This window comes from Oncorhynchus clarkii, chromosome 15, assembly GCF_045791955.1.
Source record: "Oncorhynchus clarkii lewisi isolate Uvic-CL-2024 chromosome 15, UVic_Ocla_1.0, whole genome shotgun sequence".
Lineage (NCBI taxonomy): Eukaryota > Metazoa > Chordata > Actinopteri > Salmoniformes > Salmonidae > Oncorhynchus > Oncorhynchus clarkii.
Window position 1 is genome coordinate 29,109,667 of NC_092161.1, and position 25,205 is coordinate 29,134,871.

The following is a 25,205-nucleotide window of genomic DNA, read 5'->3' on the forward strand; positions in this document are numbered from 1 at the left end:
TGAGTCAAGTAAAGCCACCCCGGCCCAACCCTCCCCTAATCCGGACGACACTGGGCCAATTGCGTGCCGCCCTATGAGACTCCTGGTCACAGCCGGTTGTGACACAGCCTTGGATTAAACCCGGGTCTGTAGTGACACCTCAAGCACTGCGATGCAGTGCCATAGACCACCGCGCCATTCGGGAGGTCCAGGAATTACTCTTCTTTAATGTTGGAGTTGCCAATACTGCTTGGCATATTGTTTATAGTATGTAGCATTGTGCCCGTTGCCATAGATGCCATTGTTTTATTGATAAACATAGTTATCATATGAGCATGATACTGTAGAGCTTTCCATAGTGGCCTTCCTTAAAGTGGTTGTTGCGCTGCCATGGGCGACCTTCTAGAACCCTCCCAGACGGGTCTTGGAGCTCACGCATGCGCAGAGTAATATATGACCCTGTGGTGCTGGGGCAGATCAAATAAGACCTCAGCACGGCAGGCTCTCGCACTAGGCCAGAGAGCGAGATGGTGCCATAAATCTTTATCTTGTCAGTCTCAGTAATTGGTTTCTCTCTCTCCGACAAAGAGGTTCATCTCATCTTTAGGTTAATGTTCATGCTGTTAAGTTTATAGCCCTGTTTATAGCTGTGTTGTAATAGTTTACTATTATGCTTATTCATCTATACTGCATAATTATGACACTTTACTGTTATGTTGTGCATGTTTTTGCCTTATAGAACCACAATTCATTCAGAGTAACTCAAGTACTATTCCACCAAGATTCACTCCCAGTCAAGATTCATGTTATATGACGAAAAGTGTGTGTGTGTGCTTAATGTGTGTTGGTAAAGAGGAAAAGGCAATAAAAACCTTGAAAAGAGAAGCATCAGCATTGTTCTTATAGAACATCCTGTGGAGGGTCAAATCACAGTCAGCATAATTGTACTATCATATGATAAATATGATATACAAAACCAGCTGATAATCTCTTAGAAAAAAAAAAACTACTGTAACCAAGACTTAAAAATAACTGATATTGGCATCTGTATGCTTAATCCATTTTAAACTAATGTATAGAATTTATTACAAAAGAGACAAAATTCAAGAATTCTACAGCACAATGGCTGAGTCATGTCTTAAGTGTAAAACTAACAATGCCTCAATAATAGATACCTTGTGTTTCCTAATAAGATCTAAGATGTTAATATTTCTGTACACTTTAGTATTGTAATCTGTGGCTGTCACTGAGCAGGCTGATACTCCATTTCATGGACCCAAGATCCAGAGGTAAGACTGTCCCCAATGCAATTCTAAAGTCTAACACATCCACAGTGCGATTTAAACATATTTTTTTGTGTGTCAAATTAAGTAATTATTGTCTTTTGTTGAATTGATATAACAACATTCCAACCTTGTTTAGCATTATCTAGTCCAATTGGGACATGTTCCACTATTTTTATCCGTTTGCATCAGTTTCAATGGGGGACCTTTACTTTGAAGGCGAACGGTCGATTTCACTATTGTTGCTCACGCTAATGTTGTTCACGACACACACGTGGTTTGACGCCAGTCAAGGCGGGATGGCAGGCTGTCGAACGCTCAGAATATTATACTACAAGAGCTGTCTCTGGAATTCCCGATTATTGTTATGATTCAAGTCGAGACCTTATCGCTGGATTTTCTGTCTAATTTTCATGCAGCTAGCTGTCATTTTCTCCTTCACCGATGTCGAGCAATGGAGAAGCGCCCATCTGCAATTGCTGATGACCTTCTCCTCTGCACACCGAAGCATATTTCTTGGAAACTGCGAAGCGGGGAGCGTTCTGACTTGTAACGTACATTATCATCAATTGAATTGACATTTATTTCACGAGAAGTGAAGTGCCTACAATCTATTCTACCAACACATTTTTTTAAATAGTCAAGACAGAGGCAGATGCCCCTCGTTCTGTCACCCCGGCTACACTATGGTGGAATTTCCATCTCTCATTCCTTATTGGCCTCTCATCCGCTTTCTGGTGCCTTTGGCTATTACCAATGTAGCCATCGACCTCGGCGAACAGGTAGGTTTGCGACATCAAATTGACATGATACAACCTAGTTTGCGTAGGATATGTGTCGGTAGCCAACATTGGGGCAAGGCGATGAACGTCAAGCAGCTAACTAGCTATCTGGCACGGTCAAAACACTGTCGCGCTAACTAAACCTTGCTTGATTTGACTACTATGTTGACTTGAGCTAAGCTTTCAACATGGTACAGAATGTTTTTATCTATCCACCAGACCACCTCCACTACTAGTAGTAGTGGCCCACAGTTACGTAATTTGACCATTCTAAGCTTAGAGAATACAAAACAGACGCGTGCATAAATGTATGTTTGTGTAAATGAGTGCTACTAGATATTTTGATGTTGGTAAACAGTAAACAAATTCTGCTACAGACAAATTATCTAGCTAGCAGCTGATGTAACCCATATTTAGACAATGGCTGCTCTTCTGTGTTTATATCAGTGGAGGCTCATCAGAGGAAGGGGAGGATCATCATCCTCAGTGAATTTCATAAATAAAAACCTTTTTAGATAAAACTATGCTAAATATATTCACATGTCACCAAATAATGGATTAAAACACACTGTATGCAATGAAGGTCTACAGTATCCTAAGCAGCACTCTAGTGTAGCACCATGGTGTAGCTGGAGGACAGCTAGCTTCTGTCTTCCTCTGGGTACATTGACTTCAATACAAAACCTACGAGGCTCATGGTTCTCACCCCTTCCATAGACTCACACAGTAAGACAACTTCCGGAGGACGTCCTCCAACCTATCAGAGCTCTTGTAGCATGAACTGACATGTTGCCCACCCAATCTAAGGATCAGAGAATTAATCTAGTACTGAAAGCACAAGTTACAGATAGCTAGCACTGCAGTGCATAAAATGTGGTGAGTAGTTGACCCAGAGAAAGAAAATAGTTGAACAGTTTTGAACAAATTCATTTCTTCCAAAATTAAGGAGAAGCGAGAGAGAAAGCTAGCCATATTTCGTAGTATAAATGTTTTCACTTTCACTGTCTTAGCTAGCATTAAATGCGGCTAGCTAGCTTAGCCTACTCAAACACCCAGCTCACACAGAGAGGGAGGCTATATTATCTAGCTGGATATGGCTATCCAACACGGGAACTCTTCCAAGTCAAGGTAAGCTTTTGGTTTTATACATTTATTGCCACTAAGGCCTGCGGTGTATTTGCTAAACTGCTTGCTGCTGACTACACTGTACTGCATGATTGTAGCAGGTTTACTAACATGTTAGTTATAGTAGCTATGGTGACAATGATGTAGGCTGTGTGTAGCAGTTAGCAGTCATGAAATGAAGGTTTGGAACATTTTTTTTCACCTGGTCACAGATAGATGATGTGTTGTGCACAAGTCCACAAGCTAAGAAAAAAGGTGAGCGGAGTGCTCGTAGATAGTTGCGAGAAGGAATTACAATATATATAAATAAATTACAATCTGTTTGTATGTGACTGCTATGAAAGTGAACTGTGGTTAAGTGTGATCAGGGGTGTATTCATTCCGCCGATTCTGTTGAAAAACTTTTCTTAAACGGAAGCAAACAAAACGGGGATAAACACCTGAATTTGTCCAATAGAAACTTGTTTAACTTTTGGACTAATGATTACACCCTGGATTTTATGAATGACAGTCATCCAATATGCTGTAATAGAAATTTGAGAACTTGTTCTCAACTTGCCTACCTGGTTACATAAAGGTAAAAAAATAAATAAGGCCATGCTCATGAAAGAATGTAAAAAAAAAAAAAAAAAAATCCTCCCTCATCTTAAACGTCACCAACCACCACTGGTTTATACGATGTAGCCTAGCCTTCATTGGTGGTTAGGAGGGATTGGGCTATATATGCATCAGTGATATCTAGAGTAGTGAATGTAAACTAAAAAGCCCTTGAATTGTTATAGGGATCTAGGGCATTGATCAAAGTGAGGTCCACTAGATATAACTGGGAAATAAGAGTAGATTTTTGATTTAATAAACGCTGTCACTGATTTAATCATTAGTAGAAGTACTGATACTTGTGCATCTTTGTGGCTTGTGAAAATGCCATAATGCATGCAGAACTAAAGCACAGTTCGGTGGAGATGTTATGATTGTCCTTCCCCTGCCATAGCCCCACACCAGTGACCCACAGCTCCCATTCAGGCTCAGTCATATGACAGATGACAGGCCTAGCATCCTAGCTGGTATTCTTTCCTTGTGGACAGTGGGAGTCCAAGCTGCACAGTGTGTCTCGGAAGAGGTTAGGATTATGCTTATGTAATGGCCACGTGAGCAGATATAAATAGCACCCGGCTCCCTTCTATGGAAAGAGGCAGCTGTGGATGCTCTCTGGAGGCAAAGCTAAATGGAAGTGTTATTTAGTTGAATGACTAGTTCAGGATCACGACAGCGTGTAACGGAGAACAGTGTTTTTGCATCCTGGCTGCCCTAGCAGATCATATTTCCACAAACATCCATTATGTTAAAGGTCCAATGCAGTCATTTTATCTCGATATTAAATCATTTCTGAGTAACAATTAAGTACTTTACTGTGATTGTTTTCAATTAAAATGTTCCACACAAAAAAACTTAAGCAAGTATCAATTTCTCAAGCAAGAATTTTGCGAGGACTGCCTGGGAGTGGTGTGAGTGGAAAGGGGAAAACTGAAAATGAGCGGTAATTGGCAGAGAAGTTTGGAACTCTCTTTCTCATTGGCCTATTAACTAATTTACTGCATGGTGATGTCACCATGGAAGGCCAAAACTCCATCTCATCAAAACACGGTAACATTTCAGGCAGCCTTTTCAAACAGCTCTTAGACTAAAAGGGCATTAACATAATTTTAACAATTTCACAGTATTATTCCAAACCTCATATTGTGGAAATATTTATAAAGCACAGAAAAATCAAGTTTTTGACTGCATTGGGACTTGAATGGCAATTCCGTGGCTGAGACTCAGATTTTTCACTTTAAAATGTATGCCAAATAAAAACCATTGATTTCAAAGTTTAACAAATCATACAACTCTATGCACAAGGACTACTTTGAACAATTTACACAAATGTTCACAAAAACACATTTTACTGGAAGAACTGTGCAGATGCAAAGCTTGGTAACAGAATTATGGTAAAACATTTCCCTCAGTTTTTATGCGACCAGGTTTTCCAAAAGCTCTGTTAAATATCTGCTACGAATTAATATTTAAATATGTGTAGAAAGGAGGGTGTGTCAGCTATGACATGACACCTTGAGTTTGAAAAAAATCTGTTTTGGTGATTGAAGTACAGTAAGCGAAGTAGAATTACATCATGGGTCCCTGATCTGTACTACATTGATATTCATATCCATAATTATGCATTTCTTTCTATTTCATGGTGATGTATCCTGTTTAGGTACAAAAGGTAGAAATATGCAATTGCGTCCTTTGCATATGAGTATTATTCTACACTCTGGCTATTATTCAAATGAGCTCCGACCGCAAACAAGACCAAGTTTGGTTGGTCCAGACCAGACTAAATATGAACCAATCGTAGACATCTGTCTCACAACTCCGCCATATGATATTTTGGCCATATCGCCCAGCCCTAGCTTAGACCCTTCTTTTACACCATCTAAGGTGTTTGTGTAATGCCCGCCATCGGCTGAGACATAGCATGCTCTTGAATATACGGTGGGTGTCATGTTTTAGCGGATAAATGTACTAAAATGGGAATAACATGGACATTTAATCTTTCAAAATGGTAACACAAAGAGATCCACGCATCAGAGAATGTTGACTTGAATGGGAATATCAGTTGTTTTTTAAATGACTGTCAATCTTCCATAGGAAACCTATTGAAATCAGAAGAAATATAGATGACAGAATAGACATTCCCATTTAAGTTGACATTCGACGGTGGGTGGACGGACCGGCGGCCATATTTGTGGTACTTATTGCAAGTTAACATTTCAATTTCAATGGTGTACAAGCTAAATTGCAGTGGTCTGAAGGGATATGCCCATTCTATTAATTATATTTCTATGATTGAAATGACACCCACCCTGTATTCAAGAGTATGCTGTGTCTCAACCGATGGCGGGCACAACACATACACCTCAGATTGTCAATTAGGGTCTAAAACTCTGTGTTTTAAGATATTTGACATTAAAGGTTAAAATAACTTTTTTATAACACTTTTTTTCAAGAAATTATTAAGTAGTTTGGCAACCTTGTTTGTAAGCTTTTAAATTATGTCAAAATCAACCGTTAATCTTTTCCAGTGATTTAAGACATGGATGTCTCATGGTATAGTGGGATATGCAAAATGGGTGAACTTTGAGCACCTCTATCATCTGAATGTTTTGGCATTCCGGTCCAAAATGTCACTTTCTGACCACTTCTACCGACCAGCAAGAATAGTTTCATTCAAATCAAAAGGGGTGCAGTCAAAAAGTTATTGAAATCAAATGAAACAACAAAAGACAGTTAGAAGCTTATCATAACATAACTGTGGTAAGTGACTACTATAATTTCCCATTGTAGCCAATTCAGTTGCAGTAATTCCGTTAAAGATTTTTCAGTAGTTCTGTTACCGATTTGTTAGTTAGCATTGGCTGGCGAAACTACCTCAAACTTCCTTCATACTGAGCACAGAGACATAATAATGGTATCCACAAGTTCATTTGACTCTGGGGAAGTAGATACAGTTCCTAATTGCCAAAATCCTGATATGTCAATTTTTGTTAACGGAATTACAAGGCAATGTTTCTTAAACTTATAGAAGGCAAATCCTTTCTCCAAAACCAAATAAGTGTTGATATTGGTTGGCAGGGGTCTTTACTTCAACATTATTATGTTGTCATGTATTTCTAATACCTTTTGTTACATGGTTTTCTAAATTCCCTTTTCCATCCGTTTCACCAGAAATCAAAGCCATTACTTAGGCCTAATTTTTATTTTTAGATGGAAAATGATTGAAAATGCATGTAAACTCTTAGCTTTCATTTGACACCCAATTTGAAATGTTCCCAATGAGCTTCACGTCAGTGCTCATGGGTCCCTTTAAAAAAAAATATGTAAACATTTTTTTAACATGGGAATGACCTTTACAAAGTATGTCACTGCTATCTTTTCACTGTATACAGTGTAAACCTGCCATTTGCTTACTAGTAAATCGCAGTACTAGCCTGGTCCCAGATTTCTTTATGCTATCATGTCAGCTAACATGTTTGGCATGACAATTAGTGACAAGGATTCGACATGATAGCACAAACAGATTTGGGACCAGCCTAGCGCGGCACTGGTATGAATGAAGATGGTATGATGATGAGCCTAGTGGGGCTAATCAATTCTCACTCTTTCCAATCCATTCCCTTGCCCTTCTGGTCCTTGGCAGGCTCTTAACCGGGGTTTAGCAGGTTTTAAAGAGGATGCAGTTGAGATGCTAGCCAGCTACGGGCTGGCTTATTCGCTAATGAAGTTCTTCACTGGGCCCATGAGTGACTTCAAGAACGTGGGCCTGGTGTTTGTCAACAGCAAGAGGGACAGGGCCAAGGCTGTGCTTTGCATGGCGGTAGCAGGCACAATAGCATTCATCCTTCATGTTCTCATAGGTGAGGCTTTATGGGTGGTTTTGTCCCAAATTTTAATAGTAACTAACTACCCATATTTCTTATTAATTCCAAGTTATTATTTTACAATCCAATGATATGTGTCGGTTGTAAACTGCTTTTGGGTGAGCTCTTATTTTTGGGGATAATTAAGAGGCAAACCTACTACTGTTTTTCTTATATCATGTTCAACTTTTCTAATCGTTTTAGTTGTGTCATCTCCTCAGTTCTCATAGTATCCTGACTGTCTTCCCCGTCTCCAGCCCATACAGACTTAGGCTACTACATCATCAATAAGCTCCACCATGTGGACGACTCCGTGGGCAACAAGACCAGGAGGGCTTTCCTCTACCTGGCCGCTTTCCCTCTGCTGGACGCCATGGTGAGCGCTGAGTAGAGTATACGGCTTGATTTCAAGGCTGCGTCCCAAATGGCACGCTACTCCCTATAGGGCCCATTAGGGCTTTGGTCAAACATAGTGCACTATGTAGGGAATAGGGTGCCATTTGGGATGCAGGCCAGCTCTTCCATGACCCAAAGTATGGCCAGTCAGAGAGCCATAATCATGGCAGAGGGAAGCTTAAAAACACCTGACCTAGAAAAATGATTTGTAATCCTCTGCTCATCATGCTGGGTCTTAAAATGGACAGACGCCTGTCCCTGTATTTCAACGACTGCATATCTTCTCTTTGCTTGGTCGAAATCAGATTTCAATGTGGGCCTTTGGCTTGCTGTTTTTAAACAAGCCAGATAAGAACAATGGGTACTTGGTGTTCTGAAATTCTTGGGTGGAGAAGCATCAATTGTCTCTTTGTTTATTGTTTTGTAGGCTTGGATCCATGCTGGAATTCTCCTTAAGCACAAATACAGCGTCATCGTAGGCTCTGCCTCCATCTCTGATGTTATCGCTCAGGTACTCCGCAGATTGCTTCCTTGTTTTTCACTAATCTCCATTACAGTGAAGATTGGTCCTTGTTGCCAAGACTAATGCAATTGACCTCAAAAGTGGTCTTGGCAGTATGCCCTGCTCTGATAGGTTGTGACAGGGATGTGGTCGTAAGGGAGTGTCTCTAAGTTTTAATGTCATGTGAAATGCCTTTCTTGCAAGCTCTAAACCCAACAATGCTGTAATCAATATCAATGTAGTACTACAAATAACATAAGGTAGAACAAAAATACTTGAGGAATAAAATACGAAATAAGAAGAAAATGAAAAGTAGGTAAGCTACAGTTGAAGTCGGAAGTTTACATACACCTTAGCCAAATACATTTAAACTCAGTTTTTTCCACAATTCCTGACATTTAATCCTAGAAATAATACCCTGTCTTAGGTCAGTTAGGATCACCACGTTATTTTAAGAATGTGAAATGTCAGAATAATAGTAGGGAATGATTTTTCAGCTTTTATTTTTTTCATCACATTCCCAGTGGGTCAGAAGTTGACATACACTCAATTAGTGTATGGTGGCATTGCCTTTAAATTGTTTAACTTGGGTCAAATGTTTCGGGTAGCCTTCCACAAGCTTCCCACAATAAGTTGAATTTTGGCCCATTCCTCCTGACAGAGCTGGTGTAACTGAGTCAGGTTTGTAGGCCTCCTTGCTCACGCACTCTTTTTCAGTTATGCCCACAAATTTTATATAGGATTGAGGTCAGGGCTTTGTGATGGCCACTCCAATACCTTGACTTTGTTGTCCTTAAGCCATTTTGCCACAACTTTGGAAGTATGCTTGGGGTCATCGTCCATTTGGTAGACCCATTTGCGACCAAGCTTTAACTTCCTGGCTGATGTTGCTTCAATATAGCCACATAATTTTTTCTCCTCATGATGCAATCTATTTTGTGAAGTGCACCAGACCCTCCTGCAACAAAGCACCCCCACAACATGATGCTGCCACACCCATGCTTCACGATTGGGATGGCGTTCTTCGGCTTGCGAGCATCCCCCTTTTTCCGCCAAACATAACGATGGTCATTATGGCCAAACAGTTCTATCTTTGTTTCATCAGACCAGAGGAAATTTCTCCAAAAAGTACGATCTTTGTCCCCATGTGCAGTTGCAAACCGTAGTCTGACTTTTTTATGGCGGTTTTGGAGCAATGGCTTCTTCTTGGCTGAGCGGCCTTTCAGGTTATGTCAATATAGGACTTGTTTTACTGTGGATATAGATACTTTTGTACCTGTTTCCTCCATCTTCACAAGGGGAGTGGTCTGGTCCTTTGCTGTTGTTCTGGATTGAATTGGCACTTTACGCATCAAAGTACATTAATTTCTAGGAGACGGAACGCATCTCCTTCCTGAGAGGTATGATGGCTGGGTAGTCCTATGGTGTTTGTTTATACTTGCGTACTATTATTTGTACAGATGAACGTGGTACATTCAGGCATTTGGAAATTGCTCCCAAGGATGAACCAGACTTGTGGAGGTCTACATTTTTTTTCTGGGGTCTTGGCTGACTTGTTTTAGATTGTCCCATGATGTCAAGCAAAGAGGCACTGAGTTTGAAGGTATGCCTTGAAATACATCCACAGGTACACCTCCAGTTGACTCAAATTATGTCAATTAGCCTATCAGAAAGCCATGACATCATTTTCTGGAATTTTCCATGCTGTTTAAAGGCACATTCAACTTAGTGTATGTAAACTTCTGACCCACTGGAATTGTGATACAGTGAATTAAGTGAAATAATCAATTTTTGGAAAAATTACTTGTCATGCACAAAGTAGATGTCCTAACCGACTTGCCAAAACTGTAGTTTGTTAACAATACATTTGTGGAGTGGTTGAAAAACAAATTTTAAGGACTCCAACCTAAGTGTATGTAACCTTCCGACTTCAACTGTATATACAGGGTCAGTTCCAGTACCATATTTACAATGTGGAGGGATACTGGAGTGCTGGAAGTAGATATGTGTAGTGGTAAGGTGACATGCTAAACAGAGTAGCATCAGCGTTTATGATGATTGTATCTAAGTGCGTGTGTATAGTCAGTATAAATGTGTGTGCGAGAAAATTCAGTGAGTCGTGTGTGTTGGGAGTGTGTAGAGATCTGGCTGTGGTCTCCCTCCTCTCCGTGGCAGATTGTGTTTGTGTCCATCCTGCTGCACAGTAACCTGCCGTGTGTGGAGCCCCTGCTCATCCCCATCCTCTCCCTGTACATGGGAGCCCTGGTGCGCTTCACCATCGTGGGCCTAGGCTACTACTACAACATCCACGACAAGATCCCCGACTCCAGTGGACTTGACGTGGGGGTACGCCGTTTCCTTAGTCGCCCTACTGGGACCTTTTTTTAAATGACAGATGGAGTTCAACATGTAGTGTGTCTTTTCTGGGGCATCAATTCATCTTGATCTTCTAAAACTGTCTTTATTGCAGTTGCAGACTACCTGTGTAATAGTAGCTTATGTCCCAAAAGGAACCAGGACAATTAGGTCAATGGCCCCTATTTTATCTAGTAATCAATACTACTGCCCTCACATGAGGAGCTAGCTCTACAACTACAAAGCACCCAGATTGAACATACCCTTGTTTCCCCCTCTCGTTCCTGTTCACTTTGCAGGGAGATGCCACCATCAGGAAGATGTTGAGTTTCTGGTGGCCTCTGGCCCTCATCCTGGCTACCCAGCGGATCAGCAGGCCCATTGTCAACCTCTTTGTGTCCCGGGACCTCAAGGGGAGCAGCGAAGCTACTGAGGTGAGTTTGTAGACTACTCGGTCCACTCCCCAATAATACCCCATTTAGCTCAGTCCCACTCACTGTTATTCGGCAGCTGCCAAACACAATGTCCTTTACCAGAAGTGGTCTGGATTCTAATCAAATGTTTTGTTGTCTGAGGAGAGAGGCTGCTGGCTCATGGGAGGAGGAATTTCTAATGCCAACTGTGTGGGTGGGGGGGGGACCTTTTGACTGCTAGTGTTCATTACCATGCTAAAGTGACTTCATACAGCCGAACTCTTAGCATCAGTTTGGCCTGTAGTACAGGCTTTGCATTTATCCACTCGCTAGGTTGATTCCCTTCTCATGATATCATAGCTGAAATGCCCAAATTAATTTGAACAATCTGTCTGGACCTTTCGTGCATTCAGAGACCTAACCAGAGGCAAAACAATAAGCTGTTTACCAGAATGAACTAGAAATAATCAAAAGCACATTGGCTGCCAGTGGTGTTTACGTGATTCAACCTGAAACTCAGAGGGTGACCTCACACTGACAGTGACTGAAAACATTCCTAAACATCTCTACTGTGTCTGTGCAAAGACTGTCACTGCCTGTTTTTATTGGTTACACACAATGCTGACAAGCCCGAGGCACTTGCCCTGGTATGAACATGGGAAAATCCTAATGCGATTACAAACTAAGCTAATTGTCTTTGCTGACAGGTTTTGGCTAGTCAGTCATGTTTTAACATCTTGGCTACATTGCTGTAAGCTGTCCAAAAAGGAAATTAAATGTCATGTGAATCCTAATGACTCTTTTTGCTTGGCCAGGCAGTGGCTGTGCTCACTGCCACCTACCCTGTGGGTCACATGCCCTATGGCTGGCTGACTGAACTGAGAGCTGTCTATCCCGCTTTCGACAAGGTAAACCAATGCCAGTCTAACAATAGCCTCTTGTTGCAGATCATAACATATTATATATATTTGGGTACTGAGTCCAGGTGGCATGCATTTTATTTCCCACTAATGATAATGTTCTTTTCTTCAATAGACCAATCCCAGCAATAAGCTCATATCCGGCACACCGGTCACAAAGACTCATATCAAAAAGTTTACAGCCTGTTGTTTGGTGCTATCGCTCACGGTAAGAAGGATTTATGGCTCTTTTTTGTTTTTATTCCAATACTGTCACACAATCAAATACTATTGAGAAGTATACTAACTCTATAGAGAGAAAAAATGAGAATCCAGAGTAGAATTCAGAGCCAAAACCAAGACGATCTTAGCGCTTGTGTTCTGTTTGTCAGTTATGGCACAAAGCGTGCCACAGATCAGAGAAAAACAGTTTTGAGACTCACACAAGCAGAGCGGAACATCCTTTCAGTGTTCTATGTGGGCATTCTTGGCGTTTGTTCATGTCAATGCTTCTTACATAATGATGTAGTCAGACTGGTATCCTACTTAATAATTTTCTGAACTATAGCCTATTTTTTTTGTTTGAAAACTACTCCTCGTGCGAAAAGGAAGAAGTAAGGCGAAGATGACACTGGATGGATAAACACTATGCCATAGATAAATATATACTTATGCTCTGGATAAGCCCTGGGGCTTGAAGCGCTAAGCCACCAAACGAGCAGGTATAGAACCAGCTATGCGGAATAAGTGGTTTCAATACCTGTACGTTTGGACAGAATGTACAGTGTTTGTGTAGCAGTGTTTTTTTTGTTCTATATCTGACTTCAGGAGTCAGGTTGCAGTGTGTGAGTGTGTCATAGTGAGAGGGAGAGGGCACACCAGGTTGGTGTACTGTTGTTTCCCCGAACACTTCTTCTCCTGGTTTAAAGGGCATAATACAATTGTGGCATTTCCATAAACATATGTGTTTCACATAACATATCAGTTTCTATATGCATGTGAATTTCAGAGCAAAGTAATGGAAGCTGACTTCTATTTTTCATCCAGCTCTATTGATAATAGAACAGAGCACAACAAGTTGGCCTTGTAAAAGCACTGTTGAGAAAGGTATAGTTCCGCCTTGTCATAAATCCTCTGGTTTTTTTTCACGGTTTCGGTATCGGGATATGTGGTAAATACAGGGTAGAAATGGGAACAGAAAAAAAACCCTGAGACTGATTTGATGGGGAGGAAATAATGTGTCCCTAATGACTTGGGATGTGAAAAACAGGAAGTTGGTGGAAAAGCGAAGGCCTTGGAGCCACAGAGAGGAGTGGCGGTAGCATGCCAACCAGATGTGGAATTCCACTGTTATAAACAAGTGGGTGTGGGCTCAAGCCTGGCAACCAGGGTTCTGTGGTTGCCATGGTGCCGTAAGGCAGCCTAAACAGAGACATCTAAAATATGTACAGAATTTAGAGATATCAGCTTTTTTTGTTTTTGATAAGTCATTGACTTGTTGATTTGATATATCTGGTTGTTTTAACCCACATAGTTGCAGGACTGATTGCAGGTTGACTTGATTAACGTTAATGTTTGCATTTTAAAGATCCATCGCAGCACCGGCCTCTTTTTGATCAATGAGACCTGACTGCATTATGGAAATGGAAGAGCGCTCGCAGTGAGGATGACTACTGGTCTGGTTTGGACTGATGTTTAGTGGGATGCTTTGCGCTGTAGCAGCAGCATCAACCAAGTGGGTGCTACACAGTTGTGGAGGAGTACGAAATCCATGCTACAGAGTGGCTGAGAGTCGACTCCAAAATAATCGATTTCTCGACTCCTTGCCCGTCGATTCCCGGTGTCAAGCTTCGATTATGCTAAGAATAAACTCCTCGACTCCTAAGATTCAGTAGTTTTGCAATGGAGGAGACTGAGTAGACTAGTTGCCGTAGGCTACTTCTGAGAACAAACTCTCGCATCTTTCACAGTAAAGAAAGAGCAAGCTGGGGGGAGGGGCACATCCAGGCAGGACAAATACCAGGCATACAGTCAGAACCATGTATCGCTAATCAAAAGCTGTATCTCACAATTTCTTGGCTTGCAATGTCTCGCAAGTTCACTAAAGTAAGGGCTATTAATTATTTGGAAAATCTATTTGAATTATTCAACCCCTTTGTTATGGCGAGCCTAAATAAGTTCAGAAGTAAAAATGTGCTTAACAAGTCACATAATAAGTTACATGGACTCACTCTGTGTGCAATAATAGTGCTTAACATGATTTTTGAATGACGACCTCATCTCAGTACCCAAGACATACAATTATCTGCAAGGTCCCTCAGTTGAGCAGTGAATTTCAAACACAGATTTCACCACCTGGGAAGTTTTCCAATGCCTCGCAAAGAAGGGCACCTAAAAGTTCCTTTTTTCAAGACCCTGTCTTTCAAAGATAATTCATTAAAATCCAAATAACTTCACAGATGTAGATTGTGAAGGGTTTAAACACTGTTTCCCATGCTTGTTCAATGAACCATAAACAATTAATTAACTTACACCTGTGGAACGGTCGTTAAGACACTAACAGCTTACAGACAGTAGATAATTAAGGTCACAGTTATGAAAACTTAGGACACCAAATAGGCATTTTTACGGACTCTGAAAAACACCAAAAGAAAGATGCCCAGTGTTCCTGCTCATCGGCACGAACGTGCCTTAGGCATGCTGCAAGGAGGCATGAGGACTGCAGATGTGGCCAGGGCAATAAATTGCAATGTCCGTACTGTGAGACGCGCTACAGGGAGACAGGACGGACAGCTGATCGTCCTCGCAGTGGCAGACCATGTAACAACACCTGCACAGGATCGGTACATCCGAACATCACACCTGCAGGACAGGTACAGGATGGCAACAACAACTGCCCGAGTTACACCAGGAACTCACAATCCCTCCATCAGTGCTCAGACTGTCCGCAATAGGCTGAGAGAGGCTGGACTGAGGGCTTGTAGGCCTGTTGTAAAGGCAGGTCCTCACCAGACATCACCGGCAACAACGTCGCCTATGGGCACAAACCCACCGTCGCTGGACCAGACAGGACTGGCAAAAACGGCTCATCACTGACGAGTCGCGGTTTTGTCTCACCAGGGGTGATGGTCGGATTTGCGTTTATCGTTGAAGGAATGAGCGTTACACCGAGGCCTGTACTCTGGAGCGGGATCGATTTGGAGGTGGAGGGTCCGTCATGGTCTGGGGCAGTGTGTCGCAGCATCATCGGACTGAGTTTGTCATTGCAGGCAATCTCAACACTGTGCGTTACAGGGAAGATTACCTGCGTTACAGGTATGCCAGCAGCCATACTGCTCGTTCTGTGTGTGATTTCCTGCAAGACAGGAATGTCAGTGTTCTGCCATGGCCAGTGAAGAGCCCGGATCTCAAGCCCATTGAGCACGTCTGGGACCTGTTAGGTCGGAGTGTGAGGGCTAGGGCCATTCCCCCCAGAAATTACCGGGAACATGCAGGTGCCTTGGTGGAAGAGTGGGGTAACATCTCACAGCAAGAACTGGAAAATCTGGTGCAGTCCATGAGGAGGAGATGCACTGCAGTACTTAATGCAGCTGGTGGCCACACCAGATACGGAATGTTACTTTTGATTTTGACCCCCCCTTGTTCAGGGACACAATATTCAATTTCTGTTAGTCACATGTCTCTGGAACTTGTTCAGTTTATATCTGTTGTTGAATCTTATGTTCATACAAATATTTACACGTTAAGTTATGTTATGACAGTGAGAGGGCGTTTCTTTTTTTGCTGAGTTTATTGGTATATGGGTTAAAACAAAAAATTGAATATCCCTTTTGAGCATGATGAAGTTATTAATTACACATTGGATGGTGTGTCAATACAGCCAGTCACTACCAAGATACAGTTGTCCTTCCTAACTAAATTGCTGGAGAGGAAGGAAACCACTCAGGGATTTCACCATGAGGCCAATGGTGACTTTAAAACAGAGTTTAATGGTTGTGATAGGAGACAACTGAGGATGGCTCAACAACATTGTAGATACTCCACAATACTAACCTAATTGACAGAGTGAAAAGAAGGAAGCCTGTACCGAATAACAAGGCACTAAAGTAATACTGCAAAAAATGTGGGAAAGCAATTAACTTTTTGTCCTGAATATAAAGTGTTGTTTGGGGCAAATCCAACACATTACTGATTAGCACTCTATATTTTCAAGCATAGTGGTGGCTGCATCATGTTAAGGACTGGAGAGTTTTTCAGGACCAAAAAGAAAGGCAAAATCCCAGTGGAAAATCTGGTTCAGTCTGCTTTCCAAGGCGAAATTATACACTGGAGTTGCTTACCAAGAAGACAGTGAATCTGCCTGAGTGGCCGAATTATTATTTATTATTATTATTATTATTATTAAAAAAATAAAATCTACTTAAATCTGTGGCAAGACCTGCAAATAGTTGTCTAGCATGATCAACAACCAATTTGACAGAGCTTGAAGAATTTTGAAAGTAATAATTGTTAAATGTTGCACAATCCATGTGTGGAAAGCTCTTATAGACTTACCCAGAAAGACTCACAGCTGTAATAGCTGTCAAATGTGTTTCTACAAAGTATTGACTCAGGGGTGTGAATACTTATTTAAATGACAAAAAATATATATTTTTAATTTGACCTTTTATTTAACTAGGCAAGTCAGTTAAGAACAAATTCTTATTTTCAATGACGGACTAGGAACAGTGGGTTAACTGCCTTGTTCAGGGGCAGAACGGCAGATTTTTAACTTGTCAGCTTTCACTTTGTCATTCTGGGGTATTGTGTGTAGATGGGTGAGAAAAAAATAATCTATTTAATCCATTTTGAATTCAGGCAAAATGGAATAAGTCAAGGGGTATGAATACTTTCTGAAGGCACTGTATGTTGGTGTTTCCTTTACTTTGGCAGTTACATGTATATAGCATACTGCACATTGGGCCAGATAGCCATGGCCTACGGGCTTGATGGAAACACAGGCTCAGCCTCTGACAGCCCACATGCCAAGACTTGCTCTGATTGCGTCTGACTCTGTGGGAAAGTGAACAGTGCAGAGAGGAGATAGACAAGTGTACAATAAACACCACAAAGGAAACGTTTAGACTGTAAACAGAGCAAATGGGTTTTAAATTATTTTCTTTATAACATCAAATTGACTTTAGATGGCTTTTAGAGATTTAGACAGAGTGAGGAAGTCTGGTGAAAAACGGAGGAAAACCACGATTCATTGATGACTCAGCATGACCTGTCTATTTGTATACAGTATTGTGACTGACTAAACATAGACATTCAGCAAAACATCCGAGAGTCATCGGCACGACTGCACTGCTACATTTTCTTTGACAATTCAAATATTTCTAACCAGAACCAAAGGAACACCATATACACTGAACAAAAATATAAACGCAACATGCAACAATTTCAAATATTTTACATAAGGAAATCAATCAATTTAAATAAATTCATTAGGCCCTAATCTATGGATTTCACATCTGTTGGTCACGGATAAAAAAAAGTAGGGGCGTGGATCAGAAAGTCAGTCAGTATCTGGTGTGACCACCATTTGCCTCATGCAGCGCGACACATCTCCTTCGCATACAGTCGATCAGGCTGTTGTTTATCGCCTGTGGAATGTTGTCCCACTCATCTTCAATGACTGTGCAAAGTTGCTGGATATTGGCGGACACTGGAACACAATGTCGTACACGTTGATCCAGAGCATCCCAAACATGCTCAATGGGTGACATGTCTGGTGAGTATGGAGACCATTTCAGAACTGGGACAATTTCAGCTTCCCGGAATTGTGTATAGATCCTTGCGACATGGAGATGTGCATTATCATGATGAAACATGAGGTAATGGCGTCAGATGAATGGCACAACAATGGGCCTCAGGATCTCGTCACGGTATCTCTGTGCATTCAAATTTCCATCGATTTAAAATGCAATTGTGTTCATTGTCCGTAGCTTATGCTTGCCCATACCATAACCCTAGCACCACCGTGAGGCACTCTGTTAACAATGTTGACATCAGAAAATCCCTCGCCCATGATGCCATACACGCTGTCTGCCATCTGCAGGGTACAGTTGAAACTGAGATTCATCTGTGAAGAGCACATTTCTCGGAGCATGCCAGTGGCCATCGAAGGTGAGGATTTGCCCACTGAAGTCAGTTACGACACCAAACTGCAGTAAGGCAGGTCAAGACCCTGGTGAGGATGACGAGCATGCGGATGAGCTTCCCTGAGATGGTTTGTGCAGAAATTATTTGGTTCTGTAAACCCACAGTTTCATCAGCTGTCCGGGTGGCTGGTCTCAGATGGTCCTGCAGATGAAGAAGCCGGATGTGAAGGCCCTGGGCTGGCATGGTTACACGTGGTCTGCGGTTGTGAGGCACGGTTAGACTGCCGAATTCTCTAAAACGACGGAGGCGGCTTATGGTAGAGAAATTAACATTCAATTCTATGGCAACAGCTCTGGTGGACATTCCTTCAGTCAGCATGCCAATTGCGTGCTAACTCAAAACTTGAAGCAATTGTTTTGCATTGTTGTGTGACACAACAGCACCTTTTAGTGGGCTTATTGTGCCCAGCACAAGGTGCACCTGTGTAATGATCATGCTGTTTAATCAGCTTCTTGATATGCCACACCTGTCAGGTGGATGCATTATCTTGGCAAAGGAGAAATGCTCACTAACAGGGATGTAATCAAATTTGTGCACAGCATATTTGAGAAATAAGGTTTTTGTGCGTATGGAACATTTCTAGATAAATAAAATTCAGCTCATGGGACATGCGTTTATTTTTGTTCTGTGTAGTTTATAAGTTGTCTTTTACCTCAGTGATTGAGTTGCAATATTGTGTTATGTACGGTATTGTACATTGTTACTGCAATTAGAATTAATTATATTTGGGTTACAAGCCTGGCTTGTGTTAACTTCAAAAGGGACTACGGTGAACCTAAACTCATTAGAGGAATGTTTTGGCAAGGTTATGTAACTGAGTTAAATAACTTTGTTTTTGTTTGCCCGGCTACATGTGATGTGTAACACCTCTTGTGTGTTTTTGTGCGGCCAGCTCTGCTTTGTGGTGTTCTGGACCCCTCACATCTCTGAGAAGATTCTAGTGAATGTGATTGGTGTGGACCTTGCCTTTGCTGAGCTCTGTGTGGTTCCACTAAGGATTTTCTCCTTCTTCCCTCTGCCAGGTAAGGAGTGCACAAAGTGCGTAATATCTGTTGGTTGCAGCACTAGAGTTGTGAGTTTGATTCCCCCATGACCCACACATACTTGCCATATATAACAGGAAGTGTTACAGGAAATGACTGCTGGAAATGTCTGACCATTTAGGATTAGTCACCCAAATGAGCCTCCTAGTATGTAGTGTCCTGACATGTTCCTATCTTGAGTACGAGGGTTTTCTATGTGTTAACACAATGCTGACCGCTGAGCCCGGAGTCATGGTCTGTGGTCCAAATTGCACTCTTATTCCCTATATAGTGCACTACTTTGGACCAAAACTCCATTGGCTCTGGTCAAAAGTAGTGCACTATAAAGGTTATAGGGTGCCAGTAGGGCACTACAAAGGGAATAGGGGGCCATTTGGGATGCTACCATGGTCTGCTGAGACAGCAGTCTGATTTGACGTTTCCACTGACTCTGTCCCCTGTGTGTGTAGTGACAGTCCGGGCCCACCTGACTGGCTGGCTCATGACCCTGAAGAAGACCTTTGTGCTGGCCCCCAGCTCTGTGCTCCGCATCATCGTCCTCATCACAAGCCTGGTCGTGCTGCCTTATATGGGGTAGGTGGACACCTCACTGAAATGGCACCCTATTCACTACTTTTGACTGGGTGCACTGTAAAGGGAATAGAGTTCCATTTAGTACACACGGTCTGTTTCCTTCAGCTAACATGTATGAGTTCCTGATTCACCAGTCTCATAATAATGTAAGCTATGATGTGGCCTGAGAGATTTGATATTGTAACGAGCCTGTATGGCTACCAAAACTCACACGTAGTTTATCTAGCATAAACAGCCCATGATGATAATTTCCCATGAAATAATCAAGTTGACGTTTATTTGGATCAACATAGCGCGCACCGACCTGACGCACATAAGCGCCTCTAGAACTGACTGCCCCAGCGTCATCAACTACAGCAACTCATTTGCATAACATTGTGTGATATGCTGAGAGTGACGAAATCAGCTTCTATCTCCAGGCTATCATCAGACTGTTAAACAAACAGTCACCACTAGCCGGCCTCCGCCCAGTGCTCTGCACCTTAGAGAATGCTGCCCTATGTACATAGTCATTGAACACTGGTCAGTTTAATAATGTTTACATACCGTTTTACCCAGTACATACATACATACATACATACAATTTATATTCTGGTCTCGGACATTGATTGTTCTGATATTCCTTAATTAAAAATGTTATGGATTGTGTGTAATGTTTATTTTTGTGTTTTACTGCACTGTTGCAGAGCTAGAAACAAGCATTTTCCTGCACCTACGACAACATCCTCAAATCGTTGTATCGACCAAAAAACTTTGATTTGACACATTACAATATGAATTATGTTCTCTTCTAAAACGGGATACCTAAAGATGGTTTATTTGAATTCAGCAAACTTTGTTTATTGCTTAGTGTGACATTTTGATTGGACTCCAATCTGACACGGAGTTGAGGAGCTGCTCTCTGTTTCATGATAAGCAAACATGAATAGAAATGTATTCAGATAAGATTTTAAATCAGAAATATGTAAATTGTCACCGTTCACCACATCACCTACCATCAAATGCAGACTTTGCAAATTCAGTGTGAGGGTATGAGTTCTGTGGTTTTATATTTAGCCAATAGCCTCATTAAATCTTTAGACCGGTTCTTTGTGCATGGTTTTCAATTAAACATAAGGTAGCATAATATACAGTACCAGTGAAAAGTTTGGACACCTACTCATTTCAGGGTTTCTTTATTTTTTACTCTTTTCTACATTGTAGAATAATAGTGAAGACAAACTATGAAATAACACATGGAATTATATAGTAACCAAAACATGTGAGATTCTTCAAAGTAGTAACCCGTTGCCTTGATGACAGCTTTGCACACTCTTGGCATTCTCTCAACCAGCTTCATCGGGAATGCTTTTCCAACCGTCTTGAATGAGTTCCCACATGCTGAGCACTTGTTGGCTGCTTTTCCTTCACTCTGCGGTCCAACTCATCCCAAACCATCTCAATTGGGTTGAGGTCGGTCGATTGTGGAGGCCAGGTCATCTGATGCAGCACTCCATCACTCTCCTTGTTCAAATAGCCCTCACACAGACTGGAGGTGTGTTTGGGGGGGATCATTGTCCTGTTGAAAAACAAATGATAGTCCCACTAAGCGCAAACCAGATGGGTTGGCGTATTGCTGCAGAATGCTTTCGTAGCCATGCTGGTTAAATGTGCCACCAGCAAAGCACCCCCACACAATTACACCTCCATGCTTCATGGTGGGAACCACACATGCAGAGATCATCTGTTCACCTACTCTGCGTCTCACAAAGACACAGCGGTTGAAACCTTGGTAGGCTGTCATTTTAAATAAGAATTTGTTTTTGTCTGACTTGCCTAGTTAAATAAATATTAAAAACAACATCTCATTTGGACTCATCAAACCAAAGGACAGATTTCCACCGGTCTAATGTCCATTCTTCTTATTGGTGTCCTTCAGTAATGGTTTCTTTGCAGCAATTCGACCATGAAGGCCTGATTCACTCTGTCTCCTCTGAACAGTTGATGTTGATGTCTGTTACCTGAACTCTGTGAAGCATTTATTTGGGCTGCAATCTGAGGTGCAGTTAACTCCAATGAACTTATCCTCTGCAGCAGAGGTAACTCTGGGTCTTCCTTTCCTGTGTCGGTCCTCATGAGAGACAGTTTCATCATAGCGCTTGATGTTTTTTGCTTGTGCACTTGAAGAAACTTTCAAAGTTCTTAATTGTCCGGATTGACTGAACTTCATGTCTTACAGTAATAGACTGTCGTTAATCTTTGCTTTTTTGAGCTGTTCTTGCCATAATATGGACTTGGTCTTTTACCAAATAGGGTTATCTTCTGTATACCACCACAACTGATTGGCTCAGACGTATTAAGAAGGAAAGAAATTCCACAAATCAAATCAACGAAATGTGATTGGCAGCTTCATTAAATAGTACCCGCAAAACACCATTCTCAACGTCAACAGTGAAGAGGCAACTCTGGGATGCTGGCCTTCTAGGCAGAGTTCCTCTGTCCAGTGTCTGTGTTGTTTTTCCCATCTTAGTCTTTTATTTTTATTAGCCAGTCTGAGATATGACCTTTTCTTTGCAACTCTGCCTGGAAGGCCAGCATCCCAAAGTCACCTCTTCACTGTTTTTTAAATATATATATATATTTTACCTTTATTTAACAAGGCAAGTCAGTTAAGAACAAATTCTTATTTTCTATGACGGCCTAGGAACAGTGGGTTAACTGCCTGTTCAGGGGCAGAACGACAGATTTGTACCTTGTCAGCTCAGGGATTTGAACTTTCGGTTACTAGTCCAACGCTCTAACCACTAGGCTACCCCAGGGTTATCTTCAGTATACCACCCTAACTTGTCACAACTGTTTTGGCTCAAACACATTAAGAAATTCCACAAATGAACTTAACAAGGCACACCTGTTAATTGAAAGGCATTTCAGGTGACCAACTCATGAAGCTGGTTGAGAGAATGCCAAAGCTGTCAAGGGAAAGGGTGGCTATTTTGAAGAATCTCAAGTAACATATTGATTTAACACTTGTTACTACATGATTCCACATGTTCTTTCATAGTTTGTCTTCACTATTATTCCACAATGTAGAAAAGAGTAAAAAAATAAAGAAAAACCCTTGAATGAGTAGCTGTGTCCAAACTTTTGGACTGGAACCGAGTTAATAAAACATGCATCTATGCTCAAAGCGAGTGTTTTTGCTGCACAAGAATTTGACCCATCGACAATACTAGCTGCACTTTTACTCTACCTTATCTGTAAATACAAGTGAATGTGTCACTGCCATTTCTGTCTAAACCATATGCGACAAAGCAGTGTGACTTCAAGATGGTCATTTCACTGTGGGCAAACGGTGACTGACCATAATAGAGAGGACTTTTCTTCCATTGCTTAGCAACGCCTCTCATCCGGACTGACAAGCCGAAGCCAGTATATCAGACCTGCTGCTATACTTTCTTTACCCCAGAAAAAAAACATCCGTGTTTGCTAGACGCCAGGCTATTTCACAGCAAGACATCTAGGATGACTTGCATTCTTCCAGAACTAATTCGCACATTTTTCACTTGCCACACACTGTAGGCCTACAACTAAATGGCTATTTTCTTTAGTTTCTTTTGGAGGAAGTGTGAAATGGGCATATTTTAGTCTATACGGCCCCCCAAAATGTATTCCAATAGGGTAGGCCTGTACCACATAGGCCTACGGTATATCCTGTATTTTGAGCTCTACTGGTCAGTTGTTCCAGTATTAATGAAAGCTGCTGTTTGTGTTTCAGTGTCCACGGGGCCACACTGGGGGTTGGGTCTCTGTTGGCTGGTTTCATAGGGGAGTCTACCATGGTGGCCATTGCGGCCTGCTATGTCTATCGAAAACAGGTGAGAGAACCCCCACATAAAGAGTAAGAAACGGTATAGCAGGGTTCCCCAACTGGCGGCCCACGGGTGATTTCATTTGCCCCCCCCCCCAAGTTGAGCAATTTATTGTTGGACATATGACTGTAAAAACACCAGCAAGTAAGCTCCAAGTTATTTTACTTTGGAACAAATTCCCTAAATTATTCCCACACGAGAGATATGTGACCCTATACAAATGCAAGCATGATTGTTGTAGTCATGTGCTTCTTGCGGTCAATTTGTCGTCATGTTCCAGCCCCCCTGACCATCCCCTCGAGAAAATAGTCCCGTGCCTGAATCTAGTTGATGAGCCCTGCTGTATAGTCACAGTGAAGTACAAAATAACTATAAATTACTCTTCATTCCTTTCAACTCTTTCTTATATTCCTTTTCTTTCATTCTCTCCTTTCCCACAGAAAAACAATGAGATGGCCAGCGAGCTGGTGGTGGAGGGAGAGGACTCGGCCCCTATGAGCGAGGTGTGTTCCAGAACTCAGATGGATGCCATTGAGGAGCTCCAGGAGGAGGAGCTCCAGGAGTAGAGGCACATAGAGAGAGACAGACAGGAGAAATTGGAGCTGAGCTCCATTAGAAAAAAGGGAATTCCAGCGGAAGAGGACCATGGGTAGGCCCCAATACCGGACCTGAGAGAAGAACACAGATCGCTTAATAGGCTCCTTGAGTGGATGATCAGCCATGATGAGGAACACGCACTGTACAGACAAGCCATGCACTGAAATCCATGTAAATACCTTCCAATCCTCTGGACAATTAATGTATTCATGAACTGCAGAAATAGGATAAGTATTAATTACTTTCATCATCGTGTTACTGCTAATTGAGCATGGGAAATAACTGATGTAGAAAAACCGGTCCTCAGCTAAGGGAAATGTGTTGTGGAGAAATTGAAACATTATTTTACTTGGATAATCAAGTAAAAGAAGCACAGCTTTATTTTATTTTAATGCTGGAACATTTTAAAAAGGACCTGTTGAGTTGGGCAAGTGTATTTTACATTGAATGGTGTTCAAGAACTAGAGTTCTGTTTTATATAGGCGACGGGAATTTGCAAAGTGTATATTAACTTGCAGAAAGGGGTCGGGAATCCCTCAGTATCTTAGTGGGTGTGTGTGACTGTGTTTGCATCATTATGCTCGTCCACTTTATGCAGTCTGGGAATGTTTCATTTTATTTTGACAAGTATAGCTATTTTCTTAATAGCACATTCTGACTGTTCGATGTACATATTGTAAAGGCATTATATTATTTGGCAAATAAATTGTTATTTAAAGAGCCCATCTGACTATTGAAACATTGACACG

The 25,205-nt window shown here is 41.6% G+C and overlaps 1 protein-coding gene across 2 annotated transcripts; it reads left to right on the top strand.

The window, feature by feature from the left end:
- Positions 1 to 1,507: 1,507 nt before the first annotated feature.
- LOC139367165 (progressive ankylosis protein homolog) lies at positions 1,508 to 25,179 on the top strand. 2 transcript variants are annotated; one of them, XM_071105298.1, is made up of 12 exons: positions 1,508 to 2,044; positions 7,407 to 7,623; positions 7,884 to 8,002; positions 8,450 to 8,533; positions 10,700 to 10,870; positions 11,179 to 11,313; positions 12,108 to 12,200; positions 12,328 to 12,420; positions 19,288 to 19,417; positions 19,888 to 20,011; positions 23,766 to 23,865; positions 24,300 to 25,179. In XM_071105298.1, the coding sequence occupies exons 1-12, from the start codon at positions 1,949 to 1,951 to the stop codon at positions 24,423 to 24,425; spliced, it is 1,488 nt and encodes a 495-aa protein (XP_070961399.1). In that variant the 5' UTR covers positions 1,508 to 1,948; the 3' UTR covers positions 24,426 to 25,179. The 2 variants fall into 2 exon arrangements, with proteins under 2 accessions (XP_070961399.1, XP_070961400.1); XM_071105299.1 differs by lacking the exon at positions 7,407 to 7,623 and having other exon boundaries at positions 1,533 to 2,044.
- Positions 25,180 to 25,205: the final 26 nt, after the last annotated feature.